The sequence below is a fragment of the Calidris pugnax genome, unplaced genomic scaffold (assembly GCF_001431845.1).
Source record: "Calidris pugnax isolate Ruff unplaced genomic scaffold, ASM143184v1 scaffold271, whole genome shotgun sequence".
NCBI lineage: Eukaryota > Metazoa > Chordata > Aves > Charadriiformes > Scolopacidae > Calidris > Calidris pugnax.
The window spans coordinates 1,197,258-1,220,485 of record NW_015091003.1 but is presented as its reverse complement, the minus strand read 5'-3'; the positions used below and the strand labels follow the sequence as shown (position 1 = coordinate 1,220,485).

Sequence of the window (23,228 nt, the reverse complement as noted above, 5' to 3'; positions counted from 1 at the left end):
TACTGGAGTGTTGTAACCACTGATGGGAGACTGTCTCGGGGAATTTTGTTGTCAGTTCAGTGGTTTTTTTTCCAGATCACAGTTACTTACATCTACCTGTGCTGTGTTCTTTCTCTTCTCATTTTTGCATTGGGACAGCACGGACTGGATCGTTGGTTAAACTTCACTACGTTAAACTTCACTATATTCGTGTGTTTTGAAAACTAATTTGCATCCTCACTCTGAAAGTTGTTTTCTGCAAGTTTCTCTTAGGGAACTTTATTTTAAATTCTGATTAAGTCATCAATGTCTACAATAAAATTCTTCACTCACATTTATCGTTTTAGTCTTTCTTCGTTTAAATCTTTACAGGTATTTTCTTAACAGGTTCTCAGAAGCATGCTAAATTATTTTAGGACAACTCATCCCATGCAAAATTTATGGGAAAATCAGTACATCCTGTTAGTTTATATACCCAGATGGTGAAAACAATATTTGCCTTGGTTTTGTTCACCATCAGGGTTTTCAGCACTTGGTGATGTTTGATGTTTCATTTGAGGTTTCCTTTTTTGTATTTTTAATGTCATACGTAAGAATGTGGTCCACATGAGAAATAAATATGTTGCATTGTAGAGACATTGGATTTTGGTTTAGAGCTGCAAGTTCTCTGTAACTACATTATTGAGTGGGTTTTTTGCATTAGGAAGGAGCAGAACTTTATATTTAAAAACTGAGAAGGCTGCCTTCTTTCATTTGTCAGTGTAATGTTTAAATGAACCTGCTAAGTTCTCTCTTGAAGCAAAACATCAATATATTAGTGAGTGATTATCTGTAACACTTAGTCTTGTAAATTGTGTCATTATCCCAACTTTTCAGGAAACACTGAAGAAATATTACTTGTATTCATGTTTCAGATCTTGCCTTTATTTTGTTCTCCCTTCACCTCTTGTATACATGAGCTAAGTATGTGCTAACATCAGCAAGAGCTGTGTGTATGTTTGTGTCTTGAGAGAGAAATTTAGGTCTTACTAGTTTATTTTTTTTAATGCTTCAGGCTGCCTGGAGACTCAAGAACAAGAATAGGGTTCATAACGTTTGACAGCACTGTTCAGTTTTACAACTTGCAAGAAGGTCTATCTCAGCCTCAGATGCTGATTGTCTCAGATATTGATGGTAAGTAAAAAGAAAATGGAAACCAAATTTTTGAGAAGCTACTTTCTAATATTTCTTCTGGGAAAAAAAAATCTCAAATATTTTGGTATGTCAATTTTATTGAATGTATAGAGGACATACTTTTAAAAACAATCTTACACTAACTACAGAGCAGGTGGTGTTTAAAAAGTGACATTCAAATGTTAATCTTGATTTGAATAAAACAGTCTTGGTAGGGGCTGTATTATTTTTCTCTCTAATATATGTCTCCAAAAAGTAGACTTTCATGGCATGTATAACAGTGGGCAGTGAAATGTTTTGTTCTCATTTTAATGTTATTTTTTTCTTTAAATAAAATGCTTTTTTTCCGTTCTCCCTGCAGATATTTTCCTACCTACACCAGATAGTTTACTTGTAAATCTCCATGAAAGCAAAGAGGTATGATTGCTCAAAATATATCATTAAATTCAAAAAGTTAAATACTCAAAATAGACGTTCCTTTTAAACTTTGAATTCAAGCCTATCTTCATAATTTGCAAATCTAATGTTACTTTTTAATTATAGAAGTATTACACGCTGTTTGTTTGATGCGTCATAGGTTTTTTTAAATGATGACTTTGTTTTCCTTAGTGTTTTGAAACGAAGCTGAAATATTTGGTACTGATTGTTCCGCTTCAGCTATGGCAGTACAGCTTTTTAGAAACAGCAGAAAATCTCCAGCCTGCAAAATCTCATAAACACCTTTCAATCTGTTCTGCAGCTGATCAAGGATCTGTTGAATGCATTACCAAATATGTTCACCAATACGAGAGAAACACACAGTGCGTTGGGCCCTGCTCTTCAGGCTGCCTTTAAACTGATGTCTCCGACGGGAGGCCGGATATCTGTGTTTCAAACCCAGTTGCCATCTTTGGGAGCAGGGCTCTTGCACTCCCGAGAAGATCCCAATCAAAGGTCAAGCACAAAGGTACAAAAATTTCCATTAATATTCATCTCATGAGACTAGGGACTTGCTATGTTTTTCAGACTTGTATACTTTTGCAGATCAACTCTTATTTTTTGTCGATAACAATTAACTGAGTTTTAATTGTTCAATTTCTATGTGCATTTAAGATCACTACTTCATACATCTACATGTCATCCTATGGAGGCCTGACCCTGAAAATTGTTTTCTGCAAGTTTTTCTTAGGGAACTTTATTTTAAATTCTGATTAAGTCATCAACATCTACAATAAAATTCTTCACTCACGTTTATCGTTTTAGTCTTTCTTCGTTTAAATCTTTACAGGTATTTTCTTAACGGATTCTCAGAAGCATGCTAAATTATTTTAGGAAAACTCATCCCATGCAAAGTCTATGGTAAAACCAGTACATCCTGTTAGTTTATATACCCAGATGGTGAAAACAATATTTGCCTCTATTGGTTTTGTTCACCATGAGGGTTTTCAGCACTTAGTGATGTTTTATGTTTCATTTTAGGTTTTCTTTTTTGTATTTGTAATGTCATACATAGGAATATGGTCCACATGAGAAATAAATATGTTGCATTGTAGAGACATTGGATTTTGGTTTAGAGCTGCAAGTTCTCTGTAACCACGTTATTGAGTGGGTTTTTTGAATTAGGAAGGAGCAGAACTTTATATTTAAAAACTGAGAAGGCTGCCTTCTTTCATTTGTCAGTGTAATGTTTAAATGAACCTGCTAAGTTCTCTCTTGAAGCAAAACATCAATATATTAGTGAGTGATTATCTGTAACACTTAGTCTTGTAAATTGTGTCATTATCCCAACTTTTCAGGAAACACTGAAGAAATATTACTTGTATTCATGTTTCAGATCTTGCCTTTATTTTGTTCTCCCTTCACCTCTTGTATACATGAGCTAAGTATGTGCTAACATCAGCAAGAGCTGTGTGTATGTTTGTGTCTTGAGAGAGAAATTTAGGTCTTACTAGTTTATTTTTTTTAATGCTTCAGGCTGCCTGGAGACTCAAGAACAAGAATAGGGTTCATAACGTTTGACAGCACTGTTCAGTTTTACAACTTGCAAGAAGGTCTATCTCAGCCTCAGATGCTGATTGTCTCAGATATTGATGGTAAGTAAAAAGAAAATGGAAACCAAATTTTTGAGAAGCTACTTTCTAATATTTCTTCTGGGAAAAAAAAATCTCAAATATTTTGGTATGTCAATTTTATTGAATGTATAGAGGACATACTTTTAAAAACAATCTTACACTAACTACAGAGCAGGTGGTGTTTAAAAAGTGACATTCAAATGTTAATCTTGATTTGAATAAAACAGTCTTGGTAGGGGCTGTATTATTTTTCTCTCTAATATATGTCTCCAAAAAGTAGACTTTCATGGCATGTATAACAGTGGGCAGTGAAATGTTTTGTTCTCATTTTAATGTTATTTTTTTCTTTAAATAAAATGCTTTTTTTCCATTCTCCCTGCAGATATTTTCCTACCTACACCAGATAGTTTACTTGTAAATCTCCATGAAAGCAAAGAGGTATGATTGCTCAAAATATATCATTAAATTCAAAAAGTTAAATACTCAAAATAGACGTTCCTTTTAAACTTTGAATTCAAGCCTATCTTCATAATTTGCAAATCTAATGTTACTTTTTAATTATAGAAGTATTACACGCTGTTTGTTTGATGCGTCATAGGTTTTTTTAAATGATGACTTTGTTTTCCTTAGTGTTTTGAAACGAAGCTGAAATATTTGGTACTGATTGTTCCGCTTCAGCTATGGCAGTACAGCTTTTTAGAAACAGCAGAAAATCTCCGGCCTGCAAAATCTCATAAACACCTTTCAATCTGTTCTGCAGCTGATCAAGGATCTGTTGAATGCATTACCAAATATGTTCACCAATACGAGAGAAACACACAGTGCGTTGGGCCCTGCTCTTCAGGCTGCCTTTAAACTGATGTCTCCGACGGGTGGGCGGATATCTGTGTTCCAAACCCAGTTGCCATCTTTGGGAGCAGGGCTCTTGCACTCCCGAGAAGATCCCAATCAAAGGTCAAGCACAAAGGTACAAAAATTTCCATTAATATTCATCTCATGAGACTAGGGACTTGCTATGTTTTTCAGACTTGTATACTTTTGCAGATCAACTCTTATTTTTTGTCGATAACAATTAACTGAGTTTTAATTGTTCAATTTCTATGTGCATTTAAGATCACTACTTCATACATCTACATGTGGTATTACTTGTTTCAAATTGCATAAGCTATTTTTGGGGCCTCTGGTCCAGAGCTTTTCTTGGTGAGCAGAAGCAGCTGCAAATGTCACTGACTCAATTAATATAAAGCTGGGTTTTGAACCAAATTGTGGATATATTAAATTGTAGACCTAATACACTTTTTCTTATTATTTTAATAGCCTTGTAGTTTACAGCATCCAGTAAGTGTTACATGGTTACACGAGTGTTTATTTGTATGGGAACATAAACTCCTTGAAAGTAGGATCGTAACTGCTTGTAAATACAAACTAAAAGAATATGGAGCATGAGGAAAATAATTTCTGCAGGTGGAAATGCCTGTAAATTATTGCTTAAAGGAGACTGTTTTCAGATACTTTGCTACTGAATAGCATGTCTTTTGTCCCATGAAGTCTTAAGAGAGCACGATTGTTGTTTTAACTCTTTCCTGTATAATTTATTCACCAAAGGTGGTCCAGCATCTTGGTCCAGCAACAGATTTTTATAAGAAGTTGGCGCTAGACTGCTCAGGCCAGCAGACTGCTGTGGATTTATTTCTCCTAAGTTCACAATATTCTGATCTGGCTTCTCTTGGTAAGGAGTACCTAATGTGTGCATTCACTGTTTCCACACTCTTGTCTGTCTTCAGAGGCACAGGCTACTTCAGGAATTCTTAAATCATGCAAATAATTTTGAACTTTTGTAAACGCAGCTAATGCTGCAAAGGAATTGACTTTGAAGTTGATCGAAGTGAAGAACAGGAATATTGGATTGGTGGTGTCAAACAATTGACTCTGGGGCTTCACAGTTTTAAATAAGAAGGTACTCTCCTGCTCAAGAACAGGAAACAGCCAGGTGGCAAGGAATTATTAAAGTTTAATCATAGGGGTAGAAGAGAGTTCTCATCTTTCAGTATTAAACCAAGATTTTTCTCTGTGCACACACTGAATTTCACCTCGACACCATTTAATATTTCTGCATATGCTCCTGTCTTAGCTACCAAAGGTAGCATGCTTATTGAAGTAAGCATATAATTAGATAATTGGTTTTTGGTATGACTCATCCCTGTCTTCAGTGGCCCAAGTCTGGGCTGGTTTTCCTTGTCTTACAGATGTGGGTCATATCAAGGAAAAAAAAAAGCTGAATGTAGATGTGACTTGCAGAAGGTTGGAGACAATTTTTGTGTCCTGACTTCATGTTACAGTTTTATCTCTTAACCATATATTTTCCTCCTTCACAGCTTGCATGTCCAAGTATTCTGCCGGATGCATCTATTACTATCCATCTTTCCATCGTAGCCATAATCCTGCTCAGGCTGAAAAGTTGCAAAAAGACCTTAAAAGATACCTTACAAGAAAGATTGGGTTTGAAGCAGTTATGCGCATTAGATGTACAAAAGGTATATACATTTTAAATACTGAATCATATGAGTTGATGTAAGCATGTTAACTAGAATTTTGAACATAAATCTTTAGCAACATAAGATTTCAGGTCATTTCTCTTTCACTGAAGAGTAAGGTAGTTGTCTTCTTTATGTAGGTTACATTAGCTTTTGCCATTTGTTCTTTTTTGTTTTGTTTTTTACTTAAGATGGCACCATCACACCTCAACTAAGTTGATGTATAGTGTAAGGGCACCGTTCAGTTTGGAGTGTTCAGATTTGAACATGAACTCTACAGGATCATGCTGAGATGTCTAATGATTCACATAATTGATTCTGCGTGATAGTTAGAATAAGTATTTTTAATATTCTTTAAACATAGCTTGAGGGCTGTGGGTTTTAATTATTGATAGGAGTTTTTCAGGCTGTTTTAACCTCACTGAATTTTTTGCATCTGCTTCTAGGTCTTTCAATACACACTTTTCATGGGAACTTTTTTGTACGCTCTACTGATTTATTGTCCCTTGCCAATGTCAATCCTGATGCTGGATTTGCAGTACAAATGTCCATTGAGGAAAGTCTGACTGACACATCTTTGGTTTGTTTTCAAACAGCTCTTTTGTATACTTCCAGCAAAGGTAAATAAATTGAAATGAGTTTGCCACTGGGCTTTTTGTTTCTTTTTCTAACATGGTGTTTGTATAGTTCCACGTTTCTTTTTCTAACATGGTGTTTGTATAGTTAGTTCCACAGCCTTTTGTTTTTCTGTATACCTGAGAGGATCTTATCAAAGCTAGTGAGTCTGCTTGACAGTTAATCACATAATCACATAAATCTTTATAAACTCTATTTTGATGGGAAAATGTAATTTATTTCCATCTTATGTGGAGTTGATTCAGCAAGATTTCTTTACTTCAAAGTAAATACCATTGTTATAAGCAATAACATGTTTGGCGTGTGCTTTGTCCAAAATCACAGACCCGTGATGGATTGGAGCGAGCAGCTGATACATTGGGTGGGCATAAAGAGTAGCAGCTACTTTTTATTGTGGAAAAGGCCACAAAATTTGGGGATGCAAATCAATGTACTTCATTTGTAGGATCAAGACACTTACTATGGATGTTATAAGCTAGTTTGTTATGAACTTGTGCTGATTCATGAGTTGAATGTGTTAGAGCGTTGCAGAATTTGTACAGGTTAAGAGACAGAAATGAGGGATAACATTACAGCAACTCATTACAAAATGAGTGCATCTTAGATACGTTGTAATGACTGAATTTATATACCTCTACCAGGAGCTATTGTGTAATGATTTCTACTTATTTTTGTTAGGTGAGCGTCGAATTCGAGTGCACACGCTCTGCTTGCCTGTAGTGAGTTCCCTGGCTGATGTGTATGCAGGAGCAGATGTACAAGCTGTCGTATGCCTCTTAGCAAACATGGGTGAGTACAGACCAGGAAGATTCAAATGAGATATTCTTTAGTCTAAATGCTTAGTTGACTTTAGCCTTTTAAAAGGAGAGCCTTCTTACATTGTTCTCTAGAGTTTATTAAAGGGTAAAGAATCACAACACACTTGGATCAGAACTTATTTTTTATATGATCTTCTTTGTGGTTGTTATCTCAAACTTGAGCATTCTAGGATTACTTATCAAACAGTGATTCAGTTTAGTGAGTTGCTGAAGACTGAAAGGGAATTTCTGACCAGTATGTCCAGGATATGTATTAAGTTTCCTATGCTTCTATTCTGTCATTGCTGGTCTGAGGATTCTTAATTATCCCCTACATGTGGATCATGAATAGCTGTATCATTCTGATCCCTGCTACTGTGAACACGTATGGCTCTGTGCAGCTTTTTAGTATATGCTATCTTGTATGTTTATAGTCAAATAAATTGGAAGAAAAAAAAACAGTATTTCTGGACCTCCTCTAAAATGCACATTCAGTCCAGCAGGTGGCTTCCTCCAACCAAAGGATTTGCAGCCCTTTCTCAGCAGAGGAACGCTAACTATAATTACACTAATCATAATTATGGCACTGAAATAATGGAAGAAATTTCTTGTGGGGAAAAAAAAATCAAAAATAATTGCTGCAAATCTTATCTTGGAGGTAGGAGAGCAGAGAGTTTCAGCAATAGCTGAAACTAGTTATACAAATAACAAAAAGTTATTTGTATAAGGGTTGAAAACAGGATTTATATTTAGTCTCGACTCTACACCACAGCTTGAAACAATTTTTTAAATTCTCCAAGAGTAGGAGAAAAATAATAAATAAAGAAAAAATTGTATTTTTTGAGCCTTATGAAAGTGAGTTAGTCAGTTTCTGTATGGACAATAGTCTTAGTTACTCTGAAAAACAGTTAAGACCACAGGTATGTTTTGTGGTGGTTGGTTTGTTGGTTTTTTTTTTAAATCTTAAAATACCACTCCAAAACACAACTGATATTTTTCAAAATTCAAGGGAATGAATGAGGCCAACTCTAATAACTTCTTGTGTCCTTCTAACCCAACAGCTGTGGATCGCTCAGTGTCATCTAGTCTTTCGGATGCAAGAGATGCCTTAGTTAATGCCGTGGTAGACTCCTTGGCAGCGTACATGTCAACTGCCTCAAATCTGCAGCAGTCCATGCTGATAGCACCAAATTCCCTCAAGCTGTTTCCACTGTATATCCTGGCCCTTCTCAAACAGGTCTGTATAATCTAGTGGATTAACGTTTGACAATTAATTCATTGTTCCATTTGAGGGATTCTTCAGCTCTAGGTCAAGCAATGTCTACAATTTCCATATGAAAATTGGCTTATCCCGTTAAAGATAACTATGTTATCCCTGGAATTTTCTCCCTGGAGGGGTTCAAGGCCAGGCTGGATGGGGTCTTGAGAAACCTGCTCTAGTGGGAGGTGTCCCTGCCCATGGCAGGGGGGTTGGAACTCGATGATTTTTGAGGTCCCTTCCAACCGTAACCATTCTATGTTGGATTATTTTAAATTATTAGTGCCTGAACAGTTTATCGTTTACTTGATTTCAAATTTTGATATTTTGTCTTGTTTTTACAATGAAAATAAAAATATATATATTCTAACAGCATTTCCCAGATTTTCAGCTCTTGTGTCCTTCTAACCCAACAGCTGTGGATCGCTCAGTGTCATCTAGTCTTTCGGATGCAAGAGATGCCTTAGTTAATGCCGTGGTAGACTCCTTGGCAGCGTACATGTCAACTGCCTCAAATCTGCAGCAGTCCATGCTGATAGCACCAAATTCCCTCAAGCTCTTTCCACTGTACATCTTGGCCCTTCTCAAACAGGTGTGTATAATCTAGTGGATTAATTTTGTATTGCAAAACATTGTACTTAAAAAGAGAACTTACTGCAGGGTTTTGTTATTCATAAATCTCATAGCTCGAAGACTTTCATGTCTGACAGTTCTTTGTATTTTTATTGTGAATAAACCTTTTATGCAAGCTTGGTGTTCAAGGCCAGGCTGGATGGGGCTTTGAGCAACCTGCTCTAGTGGGAGGTGTCCCTGCTCATAGCAGGGTGGTTGGAACTCAATGATCTTTGAGGTCCCTTCCAACCCTAACCATTCTATGATTCTATGATTCTATGTTGGATTACTTTAAATTATTAGTGCCTGAACAGTTTATCGTTTACTTGATTTCAAATTTTTATATTTTGTCTTGTTTTTACAATGAAAATAAAAATATATATATTCTAACAGTTAGCATTTCCCAGATTTTCAGGAGCTAATTGGTGTTGCCCATATTGTTGGACACCGCTGATTAATACTTCTTCAATTTCATTTTATGAAGACAACAATATTTTTCAATGCATATTCTTTGTTCTTAAAGTTTCCCTGGAAATACAATTAAACCTGTTACAGAAACTGAAGTGATATAGTTTAAAGTCCATATAGAAGTAGTTACTACATTTTGATTTTTATTTTTTTTTTAGTATTTTTGTATTGCAAAACATCATACTTAAGAGAAGTTACTGCAGGGTTTTGTTATTCATAAATCTCATAGCTCGAAGACTTTCATGTCTGACAGTTCTTTGTATTTTTATTGTGAATAAACCTTTTATGCAAGCTTGGTAAGAAATTCAATCATAATAATAGCTTATTTTCTTTGGCTTAGTGATTACTTTAGTCTCTAATACACTGATTAGGACTTATTGGTATTTAAGTAATACGGTTAATGGTGGATAAAAACTAGACTGTTTATTACCAAGAGGATCCATGTAAAAGGTGGAAGAGTGGCTGAGAAAATAAGTTGTTCACATTTGGGGTTTTTATTATCCTTGCTAATAGTAAAAAAGCCTGGGATATAGAGAAACCAAAACTTCTGTGGTAGCCAAGGAGAAGAGGACTGATGTCCTTAGCTCTGTTGTGGGAATATTCTCCATTGGATCAGAATATGGTGCTTACTCTATTGTGTTGCTTCTAACAGTGATCGTTCACTGATCACTTCCAAAGAGATCTGAAAAATCCAGTAGAAAAGACTACCAAAAATAATCATAGAAGTAGTTACTACATTTTGATTTTTATTTTTTTTTTAGTATTTTTGTATTGCAAAACATCATACTTAAGAGAAGTTACTGCAGGGTTTTGTTATTCATAAATCTCATAGCTCGAAGGCTTTCATGTCTGACAGTTCTGTGTATTTTTACTGTGAATAAACCTTTTATGCAAGTTTGATAAGAAATTCAATCATAATAATAGCTTATTTTCTTTGACTTAGTGATTACTTTAGTCTCTAATACACTGATTAGGACTTATTTGGTACTTAAGTAATACAGTTAATGGTGGATAAAACCCAGACCGTTTATTACCAAGAGGATCCATGTAAAATGTAGAAGAGTGGCTGAGAAAATAAGTTGTTTACATTTGGGGTTTTTATTATCCTTGCTAATAGTAAAAAAGACTGGGATATAGAGAAACCAAAACTTTTGTGGTAGCCAAGGAGAAGAGGACTGATGTCCTTAGCTCTGTTGTGGGAATGTTCTCCATTGGATCACAATATGGTGCTTCCTCCATTGTGTTGCTTCTAACAGTGATCGTTCACTGATCACTTCTAAAGGACATCTGAAAAATCCAGTAGAAAAGATTACCAAAATAATTTTATCCTATGAGAGCCTCATTTCTGCTGTAAAACATGAAAGTGTATCTCCCTTTAAAGCTTTGCCTTAACATTTAATTCTTACTAATATAAAAATGGGGTTCAATTTATCCAGGAAAGTATCTATTTTGAACTCTTCTAGGCTCGTATCTTCCTGTAATAACTTTCATTGGTGAGTTTCACATGACAACACCATTTGTCAAGAACAAAAATGGGAAATGCTGACCCAATCACATGCAAATTTACACAGTTGGGGAAATTTTTTTTTATTCTCCTTCACCAATTAAGAGGGAGAATGGATTAATTTTTAAAGGTATTGTATTCAAGTTGTGTTTGAGATTCTAATGCGTCTCGATAAGATGCATTTCTTTACAAAACCTTTACCATCTTTGCTTGACACTTTCAAAACATCTGAAATACACTGTTTAGATTGACATAAAATACAGGATTGATTTGAGTACCAACACTGTTCTCTTACAGAAAGCATTTAGAACAGGCATGAGCACACGCTTGGACGACCGCGTGTATGCGATGTGCCAGATGAAGAGCCAGCCTCTGGTTCATTTGATGAAAATGATTCATCCCAACTTGTACAGAATAGACAAGCTGATTGATGAGGTAATGTAAAAAGCCTGGTTTATAACATCTTCTGGGTTTAATGGTCTGTTAAACCTGACGTTGTGCTGCAATAATTTAATTAAAGCTGTTACTGTAATGTAAACTCATTTTTTCAATAGGTTATAAAAAATTAAGAGAAACATTTCAGGTTTTGAATTGGAAGTACAGTAGTGTGTTATGAGCAGAACTGTGTTTTTACTTCACCTTGTTTCATTGACCACAATAATCCCATGTTTTTCTAATACACAAAGAAAGCAGAGAAGATTGTATGCATTGGAAACATCTTCCAGTGTGGTTTTGTGTTTTAGATCTGTTGGGGGGGAATAGATGAAGTAGATTTAGTGGAGGATTCTAGGTTTTATATGCTGAAACCAGATAAAGATGCCTGCAATAACAGACTTCTAGGGGTGCCTCAGACAGCTGTGGATGAAACAATTGTATTTCTAGATGGTCACGATCAGCCCAAGGAGGTACTTCATGGATGTAACCAGATTTTATTAGTTTGCCTTTTACAGAGATAGCCTAGAAAATAGATACATTTTTTATCAGTAAGAAGTAAGACAGGATTTTGAGGTCAAAGTTAGTTGCAATTGCAAAAATTAGTTGTTTTTTTTAAGTTTTCACGAGCTTGTTAGTCACTAGCTTTGCAAAAGTATATGTAGGAGTTTGGTTTTAAGTGTCATACAAGAGTAAATGGTAACTGGAGTAGTTTCTCTGACAGTTGGCATTGTTCCGCACAACCTGTGAGCTATTTATAGTCTCAAACTTTCTTTTAAGGTATTTCATAAACTCACATACTCGTGTCTAAACTCAGTGGTCTTCAGTGGAATGGATTAGTTTTTGTGCTCTCCCCCCAGTCCCCTCCAGTGTTTAAGAAGCTGGCTTCTTCAGCTAACTTTTTTTTTGGTGATAGATGAAGTAGATTTAGTGGAGGATTCTAGCCCCCTCCAGTGTTTAAGAAGCCAGCTTCTTCAGCTAACTTTGTTTTTTGTGGAATTTATGCTGAAAGGCTACATTCTCTCTGCAAGTGCAGTAAAGAGCCAGCAGCGTCTCTGGGAGATGGGTTTTATTAGCAAAGGATTTCAGTTATTTCTATTAGAATAATACAGAAAGTAGGGATTATTGGACCTATTCAACTTAATTGACAAACCACATTTTAAATCGTATAACAGAGTGCTAATCTGCTCTTTAGTACTACTTCAGTTTAAAGTATTTGTGACAGAGGCTGTTCCTAAAATTCAATGATATATATATATATATATATTGCAGGGATTTTGCTGGTTTTCTTTTCTCTTAGAAGTATTTGTGACAGAGGCTGTTCCTAAAATTCAATGAGATATATATGTATTGCAGGGATTTTTTTAAATGGTTTTGCTGGTTTTCTTTTCTCTTAACACTTAAGTCTTGAGGGCATTGAGTAAAGCCTGGAACTTTCCCAAGTGGAATTCAGTAGCTTGGTTTTCATCATTATGTATAAATGCCCCAAAGCTTCTAATCTATTGCACTGTAATATGGATTTTTTTAAATAGTGATTATTTTTTAAATAATCATTTACCATGTGGAGATGTGCTTAGTCTCTAGGCTGTTTTTTCCCAACACTTATTGCAGAATGCTCCACAGATTCTCAATAGATACTCAGCCTATTTTTGTATTGGAGGGGGAGCAACCTTAATCTGAAAATACTGGGGGTTTGAAGTTTTTTATTGTTGGTTTGGGTATTTTTTTACTGCTGGGCAGGGACGGGGGATATTTTTATCAATGTTATTGCTACAGCCAGATATTTTTCATCAGATCAGTCATAGTGCTCTGGACAAAGCCATGTATAGCTTCAGGCAGGATGTTAAATCAAGGACCTTTGTTACTTGAATGCAGAAATAGAATAATTGGATGGTTTTCTCCTCTTGCAACATTTCTAGTGAAGTTGAATGCATTGAAAAAAAATAATCTGTGGAGGTTGTTTGTAGAAAATCTAAGTGTAAACACTAGAATTCTTTTGAAATCCTCGCATCTATAGCATGAGAAACGTTACGTGCATAACTGAAATGAACTGGCATTCTTTTTTAGGTAATAAAGTAACCTTTAGTTTAACATTCTAGAGTTGTTTGATATATGTAATCATTTTAGAGTTTAACATGGCATTTTGTTACACGAGAATCCTCAAAATGTTGCTAGAGATCAGCAGTGTTTTTTCCTGTTTTATTTTACCTGGTTAAGATAAAAAATAGGATTTATTTCTATTCTACTGGTATTGAGTATTGTTTTTTGTTACAGAGCACTATACATGTGAATGACAGAGTTGTTCCTCAGCCACCTCTTCAGAAGTTGTCTGCAGAGAAGTTGACAAGAGAAGGAGCTTTTCTTATGGATTGTGGTTCAGTAAGTTTCCAGTTTCACACAATCCCTTTTTTTTTTTTTTTTTTAAAAAAAAGGCATGCTGAATTATCAAAAGCAGTCAATTCTCAACAATTACAGTGTAGTGAATCAGCATTTCAGGTAACCTGGCAGTAATCTGTGTTCCAGTAAAAGACTTTCATATTTTGATCAGAGGAGTATCTTTGAGGTTGCATTTTAAGGCTTCAGAGGTTAATTTTTTCCATGCTAGGCTGATCAGAATATATCAAGAGTTCACATTAAATTGTTTTTGGTTTCTTTGGGTTTTTTTTCTGGAAACAATGCATTTCTGCTTTCCAAAACTTCTCCTAATGGTTATTAAATTGTATGTGCTACAGTCTTTCTAACAAAGTACTTCTCACTGATGCAGGAACCTTCTCAGTTGTGCACAAATATAACTGATTTTATGATTTGTGGCTTTGTGACCTTAGAGTTCAAAGAGTGAGAGAATTATGAGGAGTGAACAAAATCTGTAGATACAATTTAAGGTATCCATAGAAATATATTAAAACACATTTAAATGGATAGAGCATCATGCTACGTGAATAAGGTGATAAAGCATCATGATACTCTAATGGCAGTCCAGAAAGTGCTTTAAAACCTGGTATGACTTCAGGGGCTGAGTGTGAATGTCAAACCAGCTTCTGTCTCCAGATGTCTGAAATAATTACTATGACGTCTTTTCATAATTGATGCTTTTATGACTTGTTTAGATTGGGAAGTCACGGTGCAGTAACTGATACATTAGGGTGTGACTTCATAAAATGTTAGATCCTTCATTTTAGGAGCTGACATGGGAAGTTAGTGCGTTAACTGTTCCAATACAGATGTGTCCTGCAACCTCATTCTTTCAGTATTTGCATTCTACCTATACCTTTTTTGGCATTTAATGATTTTTTTTTTTTCAAATGCTACCAATGTATTAATAAACAAACGTACAAATAATGAATGTAGAGATGTATACATGAATTGCAGCTGGAGCTTTCAAGTGATGCATTTGCATGAAAGGTATTATTCTAGTATTATTCCACTTACATCACCACTTGTCTCTAAAATGTATGCTAGGCCTTTATTAAAACTGATTCTGAACTCTTACAGATTTTTTACATTTGGATTGGAAAAAACTGTGATAACAACTTCATAAAAGATGTTCTTGGATACCCAAACTATGCATCAGTACCACAGAGAATGGTAGGTGCTTTAATGAGCTGGCCTGTATATGGCTTACATTCGGAATCTATGTTTAATCTCTTTTTAATCTCTGCTTGTTCAGAGTTTTGTATTTTGCTTGTATTGGCAAATTACAACTGTCCTCTCTGATCAGGTGGTGATAAGTATTAGTTGAGAGAGTTTTCAGGAAGAACTTGGATAAAGGAAGGATGATTGTTTGGGTTTTTTTCCTCTGATTTTCATTATAATTAATGCTATATAACCACTGGAAAAAAGTTAACATAAACAAAAGTTATCTTTGCTTTTAAATTATGTCTTCCATTCATGTATTGTGAAGGCAGCAATGCCACTACTTTTAAATCTGTAATCAATTCTTTTATGTCATATCAATTGTCTTAAATGGTTATATTGGCCTAGGAATTGGCATGTGTAGCTCCTTGAATGACTCAAGTTTTTTTAATTGTTTTTTTTCAGCTCATTCCCAAACCAAACGGTATAATCATTGTTGAAATTTGCTTACAGTTCAGATTTCACTTCTTCATGTTTTGTTCATCTTTTTAGTGATGCAAAATGCAACCTGTAGGATTTTGACTGACAGGGGAAGATAAAGGCAAGAAAACTGCGAAAGCAGCATTTTGAAAAGATGACTTTTTAAATGAGCTCATTTCCTAAAATTCTCTGCACTTAGAAGGCAGTTGTCAAAGATGTACTGCTTCCTACAGAACAGATATTACTGAATTTTTGTATTTTAAGCTGAAGAAAAAATGTATATGTAATCGGTGGTTGGTAATTTCTTGGTACAAATTGTGGCTTGGGTCCTGTTACATTTATCAGGACCTATTTTTCAAAATAGTTTTGATAGTAAAAGATGACAACTGCTTTCAATTCCCTTCAACCAGACACAGCTTCCTGAGGGAGATGCACTTTCTTCAGAACGGACACGATCTTTTATATCTTGGCTTCGCGACAGCAGACCTTTAAGTCCTGTTCTTCAAGTAATAAAGTAAGTGTTTCTCTTAGATAATGAGTAATTATTGGCATCTTGTTAGTTTCTGACTGACATTGATGAAAAGTGGGAATATGGTTAGATAATGAGTAATTATTGGCATCTTGTAGTTACAGTTTCTGACTGACACTGATGAAAAGTGGGAATATCTAACCCAGAAGAAACTGATTATCATCCTCTTTTCAGTTGCTGTTGTGCTCTTATCTAACATCCCTTAGCAGCAGAGGTCATCTTTGAAACTAGTACAAATTCAGTTACTAATAGTTTTATTGGTAGGAATTAGTTGCTTGTTTTTATATTGTTAAGAATGTACTAAAGCAGTGTATATCCTAATGATCAGGGGGCTTAACCAGGTTAATTTCTGCTATAACTTTTATAATGTCAATACCTACATATAAAAAAAAAAACAAACAAGGTTAAAAATCTATAGATGACTTAATAAATTTATGTATTTGTTACTGAGCTCCATAAGGACCACAGTTGATTTATGACACGAGGCAAGTTCTGAAGCCTTCTCAAGCCATGACCTGCTTAAATAAGTTTAAATTCTATAAAATGCTTACAAGGTTAAAAATCTATAGATGACTTAATAAATTTATGTATTTGTTACTGAGCTCCATAAGGACCACAGTTGATTTATGACATATGAGGCAAGTTCTGAAGCCTTCTCAAACCATGACCTGCTTAAAGAAGTTTAAATTCTATAAAATGCTTATACTTGAGTTTACATTTGTCTTCTCTAGAGTACTCAAGTTACTGAGCCTGATGGAGATCACATTTTTTATAGAGTATGATGAGTTTCTTACTCAAATATAAAATGCTTATACTTGAGTTTACATTTGTCTTCTCTAGAGTACTCAAGTTACTGAGCCTGATGGAGATCACATTTTTTTAAAGAGTATGATGAGTTTCTTACTCTAATATTTAAATGTAGGACTGAAGCTCTTCAACTGTTGGGTTTTTTTACTAAACTTTGTATTATTTGCAATTGTATTATCTTTGGACTGTATTTAGCCTCAAAAGGACAGTAAGCAATTCATTAGAACTTCTGCCTCTGCTTGAATTTACAGTGAATTTTTTGCTCAATGTTTGGACTAACGTATCTTCCCCTCTTCTTTCAGAGATGAGAACCCTGCCAAAACAGATTTTTTTCAGCATTTAATTGAGGATCGGACAGAAGCAGCTTTCTCATATTATGAATTCTTACTTAATATTCAACAGCAGATTTGTAAGTGAACAAGGAATTAAACAGAAGAAAAAAATCTGACTTCAGATGGAAGCACGGCCCAGGAGAAGCATATGGGAAGTTCCAAAAGTGGATACTCGTTCTTCACAACATACAGTGACCGGCACTGTCTTGGAAGCTTTACAGCTCAAGAAGTATATGTTTCCAAAAGAATTTTGCAGATTTACTTCAGTCTAAAAGTGCTAGGAGTTGATGAAGCTGTTTCACTAGTAAACTTCAAATTGGTTTATAGACGTTTCCAGTTGTGCGGCGTATGGTGCTCTGTTTATTGCAAGCCGGTCAATTTACGTAGCTATGTGGGATGACATTTCTTAACAAAATGTACAATTAGATAAAGCCTTTTTTTTACATTTATTATAGTAGCCCTTCCAGATCCAAATTCTTAACAGACATGTCAAAGGGCAGTGCTGTATGTTGGTTGTTTATATGAATTTCTTTTTAAAAGGAATGATTCATATTTACTAAAGACTTTAGCGAATTCCCTGTGAAAGTTGTAGAGTTTCAGTAAAGTACATCAATTGTAGAAATAAAATATATAATGTACATAAGGTATTACATTTGTAAAGAAAATGTAAAAAATGTAACTAAAAAAAAGACTTAGCTCAGTGTGCAGAATTGTTGAGTGCTCAATGATGAATTGTTTTGTCCCAGGCTAGACAATGAAGTTGACTATTAAAACATGCTAAAAAAGTATCCATGTAGAAAGAACGTAGCTGCTTCTTCTGTTAATTTTAGGTGAATTTATTTATAATTGGCTTACTAATTAAAATATTTTGCTTTATCATGTGTTTTTATATTTATGCAACTATAATCTTTTTGCAACTAAACTCCTACTGAACTGACTATTGAAGAGAACATGTTTACCATTTTATTTCACAGGCCTCTGGAAGGGAGGAGAAAACACTGCGTAGTCTGAAATGAGCTATTGCTATATAGTTCCTAAAACCCTTCGTATGTATTATCCTAAAGAAGGCATATCTGTTAACCTTGTTTTATGTTTTGTAAACTACTGTAGTCTTGGTCCAGGTTTCTGTAACTTGTGTTATCTGCCATTTAGAGTAAGCATGGGTAATCATTTACTCACAGTTCATGATTTGATTTCTGCTGTGTTCAAAAGGAGGAGATATATAAAAAAAAAAGGCAGGGGTATAAAAATTAACTACCTTACATCAATGAAAGTCAAGGCTTTAAAATGTCAAAATTCACAATGTGATCACACTTGCATCTTTCTGAAATCTTGTTTGTGCTAACGTTTTGGTAAATCAATGCTTTGGGCTTTTGGATAGATTTACCCTAGATTTTTAAATTTGGTTGTGAGGTTGGGATGGTTTTGGTTTGGTTATTTTAGAGGCACATGAGAAATAATTCATAAAGCACAATCACTCATACTTGCTTTCTGAACTTTCTTTATGTTTGGTTTAATGAAATGTGACTACAGTGAAATAATTAAGTACAAAAACTAAATGATGATTAGTATGATTGCATTTTCTTTCAAAGTAGCCTTGAAAATGCTAACATTGTGTTTTAACTGCCATATCCCCTGAATCAAATAGTCAAGAAAAAAAAGTACTAGATGTGGATGGCAAATGCTTTAAAAGCTGCACTAATTAAGTTCTGCAAGTGATGTTATTCTGCATGTTAGCACAAACTCATTGTTTGGAGAAGATACCTTATAAATTAAATTTGTGTGTTGTCCTTAACTAAATGTGTTTAAGTTACCCAAAGATTACTCAAGAGAAGCTTTCTGTTTTAGTAAATTAATTTATCATGTAATAAATGTCTGAGGCGATGCTGAATGTTGTCCCTAAATCAGACCTCCCAGGATTTCAGTACTTGTCTGTAGATTAATTTGCTTTGGGTGAAAGCTAAGTGCTGGTGAAGAGTTGGGGTATCTTAATCATCATTTGTAATTGCAAAGATGAGAAGAGCATGTTACAATTTTAAACGCCCCATGATAGATGCTTCTTGAATTGTGAGCTTGGTATCGAATAACTGGGAATATACTATGCCATGATTAATTGCAACATATTCTGTAAAACCATTACTTAAAGCTTTATTCTTCTATGGTTTTTGTATATAAAAATGATGAAAAGTACATCTTGAGAGCTTATTTGTTCAGTAAAGTTATTACACGGCACAGAGGATCTAGTTATTTTTTTACTAATTGTAGAGCACATCTCCGTTCTGACTGATCTTTAGTTTAAATTTTTAAGTTTCATGGAAGTATCTTGAATTTGAAACTTTTCAGGGTGTAGTGTTTTGAACACTGGAGTTTCTGCAGGCATGGCAAAAGTATCCAAAAGGCAGTTTTACATAAAATGGTTTGGATCACACTGCTAAACCACCAGAAGATACACACCAGAAGATTAATCCCTCCCAAGGGATGCACCGTGAAGCTCTACAAGCATTTTGCCTACTGAGGAGTATTTTGGAGGAGAGATAAGGGGCGTGCTTTCCTATCTGCCCCAAGAGGATCTCCAGCCATTAGAGGGACTAAACTCTTGCCAAGACACCTTCAACACTGCATAATATAAATCATGCCTACTTAATGAGAAATGTAAGTTTTGCTGGGGAAAATATTTCCCAGCCCTACCTAAGCAAGTCTTTGGGGGATCAGTTCAAATTCTTGGTGTTTTACATACTGACAGGAGGTCTTCCTTTTCATATCTTAGTACTAAAAGCAACATCTTGTACCTCTTTTACCAATTAAGTCATATAGGAGCTCCTATTGGAGAAAGGAGAGTCTGGGAAGCTCTTAGAATGGTAGGACACGTGATGCAGCTCCCAGAGAATTACTACTAAGCTTGATTCTGTATTATGTTCTTAAGCTTATTACAAATAAGCCTATTCATTAATCTTGATGTAGAGCTTCATGGCAGTGGAGAAAAGATGAGCAGGTGTGGGTGATCTTGTTTGGCTTTGGTTTTGTCAGATACTGAAAAGATGGTTCTGTCATTATTGTTGTATTTAAAAAGGCAGAATTAGTTGTTGGTAATCCTGAGCGTCAAGAATCTTCAGTCATTTTAAATGTGGGGTCTTTTTTTTTCTTTTTAAGAATTTTGTGCAAAATTTTCAATTAATGGGATGGAAGTAGGTTTATGAAGGAATAACTACAACCTCACTCGTCGATTTCTGTAGTTAGAAACTAACTCCCGTGTGAGAGTCCTGAAAAATCTCATTTTAATTTGTGTTTTACAGTATATTTTGTCTCGGTGCTGTATTCTTATTGTGGGCAGAACTCTGTGGGCTGTGTTCTGATTGTGTAACCCTGCAAAAACTTAGCAGCCAGTTTCACTGAGAGCGAGTTTGGAGCTCTGAGGCTCCAACTGGTGATGAATTTATGGAATACCCCAAATACGCGTCAGTTACTATGTCAAAAATTACTATAGTGACTTTTTGTTTAAAAGCAGTTCTTCGGCTTCTAATAGATACGAAATCATTTATGCAATTCTCTCCAGTAGTTTACTCTGTTTATGAAAAGGGTGGAGAGGTGTCTACATACGCTGCTGCTTCTCAGTTTTTGATAAATGAGGTGAGAATGTAATTGTTATGCCCATTGGACCCAGATAATTCTGATTTAGCATAACAGCTTTATTTTGGTACAGTTGTGTTGGGAATTTTTAATAAAGGTGGTGTAGGCAGACTGCAATGATTTATTGATGTATCTTTCTCTGTCTGTCAGTTCCCAGAATTAAAAAAGCACATTTCTAGCAGCCTTGCATGCCTTTACTTAAACTGATATGATGTCATATTCAGACACAGGAATCTGCAAAGTGTGGTTTCAGCTCTTGCAAATATAAGAAAGCTGGAGAGGCACTTTGTACAAGTGCATGTAGTGATAGGACGAGGGCTAATGGTTTCAAACTGAAAGGGAGAAGATTTTGGTTAGATTTTAGGAAGAAACTCTTTGCTGTGAGGGTGGTGAGACACTGGAACAGGTTGCCCAGAGAAGCTGTGGCTGCCCCATCCCTGGAGGGGTTCAAGGCCAGGCTGGATGGGGCTTGGAGCAACCTGGTCTGGTGGGAGGTGTCCCTGCCCAGGGCAGGGGGTTGGAACTCCATGATCTTTAAGGTCCCTTCCAACCCAAACCATTCTATGATTCTATGAAATAACTGGGATTTGAAATCTCTTCAGAACACTTTATTTTTCCTTGCAAGCTACTGATGATGCCTTTTCATGAAAAATCCAAAGGTGTCCTACTTGTTTGAGTCTGGCAAGAGAATTCTCATGTGATTAGTGCCATGTGAAAGAGATGATTACAAGAGCAATGAAAATTCAAATAACCACTTTATAGGTGTTTCTTCAGTTTGCGTTCCAATCCAGAATTCTTACTGATTTCCACTTGCAGGGCCTTTGATGTCTTCTCCTTTACAATTTTGATTAGTAGAAAATATCAGATACTTCACAGAACTTATTTTCCTCTGAAAGTCCTTAGGAAAAGTGATGGAGCTGCCTAATTTGGAATATCAGCCATGCACAAAATTTTAGCAGTTGCACACTTCTATAGAAGGTAAATGGAGGAAATGACAGAACTCCTTGACATATTTCAGAGTAAATGGAGGAAATGACAGAACTCCTTGACGTATTTCAGAACCTGTTTTTTTTAAAAAAAAAAAAAGAAGAAAAGGAGATGAATTTTTAATCTTGTTGTTCTTGCTCCTGTTCAACTTCATGATTTTGTTTTCTATTTCCTTAAAGCTACAGATGTGGGTGGATTGGATTTTTCAGATGCTGAGAGAACACCATCCTAGAGGCATCAGATCTCCAATTACACCCTTAATCACGTTCACATTAAAAGAAAAGGTCAAGTTTTAAAAAGGTCAAGAGTGTTGGAAGGAAGTACTGTGTGGCCAGCAAGTAGTATAATTTTTCTTCTGTTTATCAGCAGGAGTAGAAAGTCTCTGATTGTGAAACACTTGAGGCTTTGTGGGATTTTTGAGTGAAGTGTTTACTGGCACCAGAACCCTCAAGCATGAGGAAGAGTCGGTGATAATTAACCATCTTGGTAATCTGCTAGCCGTAGGAAATGTTATTCTTTTAAATTGTTCAAAAAGGTGTTTTAAAAAAAAAAATCAACGAAATATTTTAATTTTAGAACATAATTTAGGAAAGCACTGTATTTTGTTAATAACTTCTGTAGATATGATGCTTTCAAAAAATCCTACAGGCTGTAAATTCCAGCTTTTCTGAATACAAAATGTTACCAAAAATTACCTCATGACCTAATGAAGCAAAAAAAAAAAAAGTGTAGCAGCCATCTGTAGCTAAGAAGTTCTTTCTGCTTTTCTTTGTCTCTTTGGCAGCTGAATGTACTGCTTTTATTATCAGGAGCGGAGCTTAGGGAAAGCCAGGAGTAGGAGCAGAACTGGAAGCGGTGGGATGTGTGCTGGATGTCCTCACGTGTGCACAGCTCCTGAAACATTGGCTGCTTGGACCATCTCTCCAGAGGTTGGAGTTTAGCAATTTCTTCTGTATTTCTAAGTGCCTTTTGTTTTTATTCAAAATAAAAAGCCACTTGAGTTTCCAAGCTCTCCCCTTTCCCCCATCCAAACTATTATTGCTAATTACCAAAAATACTTTGTTTACACAAAAGCCTGACTTATTCTTGGAGAGCAAACGTGAAATCTTACAGCCTTCCAAATGTGTATTTTGAAAGTTTTAATTTCCTGGAAACAAGAAAAGAGTGGAAAATGCCTCTGCAACCAGGACCGTGGCATCTTCTAGCGGCGCGTCTGGGATGGATTGGTTCTGCAGGAGGAGAGCCCAGCCATGGAGGAAGAGCAGCAGGATCCAACTCCAGCTGGATCATCCAGTGGCTGTTGCCCATCCACCTGCTCTGGCATCCTGTCTCCTGGAAGAGTGGCTGGAATCGGATGGTCTGGGATGAAACGTGAGAAATCCCTGGTGTGTGGGTTGTCTGTCCTGCCCCCAGCTGAGCTGCAACTCTACCTTTCCTCTTTAGAGATCA

The 23,228-nt window shown here is 35.6% G+C and overlaps 2 protein-coding genes across 2 annotated transcripts; both read left to right on the top strand.

Moving 5' to 3' along the window:
• Positions 1-989: 989 nt before the first annotated feature.
• On the top strand, positions 990-2,431 carry LOC106895913 (protein transport protein Sec24B-like). The gene is made up of 4 exons (XM_014955585.1): positions 990-1,152; positions 1,514-1,569; positions 1,892-2,098; positions 2,420-2,431. Exons 1-4 carry the CDS (start codon positions 1,128-1,130, stop codon positions 2,429-2,431), a joined length of 300 nt encoding a protein of 99 aa, XP_014811071.1. The 5' UTR covers positions 990-1,127.
• Positions 2,432-3,074: 643 nt separating this feature from the next.
• Positions 3,075-19,397, top strand: SEC24B (SEC24 homolog B, COPII coat complex component). The gene is made up of 13 exons (XM_014955597.1): positions 3,075-3,224; positions 3,586-3,641; positions 3,964-4,170; positions 4,809-4,932; positions 5,579-5,737; positions 6,184-6,357; positions 7,052-7,162; positions 8,232-8,407; positions 11,310-11,447; positions 13,719-13,823; positions 14,937-15,029; positions 15,908-16,011; positions 17,136-19,397. The coding sequence occupies exons 1-13, from the start codon at positions 3,200-3,202 to the stop codon at positions 17,248-17,250; spliced, it is 1,587 nt and encodes a 528-aa protein (XP_014811083.1). The 5' UTR covers positions 3,075-3,199; the 3' UTR covers positions 17,251-19,397.
• Positions 19,398-23,228: the final 3,831 nt, after the last annotated feature.

Bases quoted from the DNA above. Each gene is read 5' to 3' on its own strand.
- LOC106895913 (XM_014955585.1), top strand. From the start codon at position 1,128: ATGCTGATTGTCTCAGATATTGATG. The intron at 1,153-1,513 runs GTAAGTAAAAAG...TTCTCCCTGCAG, and splicing joins GATTGTCTCAGATATTGATG to ATATTTTCCTACCTACACCA. The intron at 1,570-1,891 runs GTATGATTGCTC...TCTGTTCTGCAG, and splicing joins ATCTCCATGAAAGCAAAGAG to CTGATCAAGGATCTGTTGAA.
- SEC24B (XM_014955597.1), top strand. From the start codon at position 3,200: ATGCTGATTGTCTCAGATATTGATG. The intron at 3,225-3,585 runs GTAAGTAAAAAG...TTCTCCCTGCAG, and splicing joins GATTGTCTCAGATATTGATG to ATATTTTCCTACCTACACCA. The intron at 6,358-7,051 runs GTAAATAAATTG...TATTTTTGTTAG, and splicing joins TTTGTATACTTCCAGCAAAG to GTGAGCGTCGAATTCGAGTG.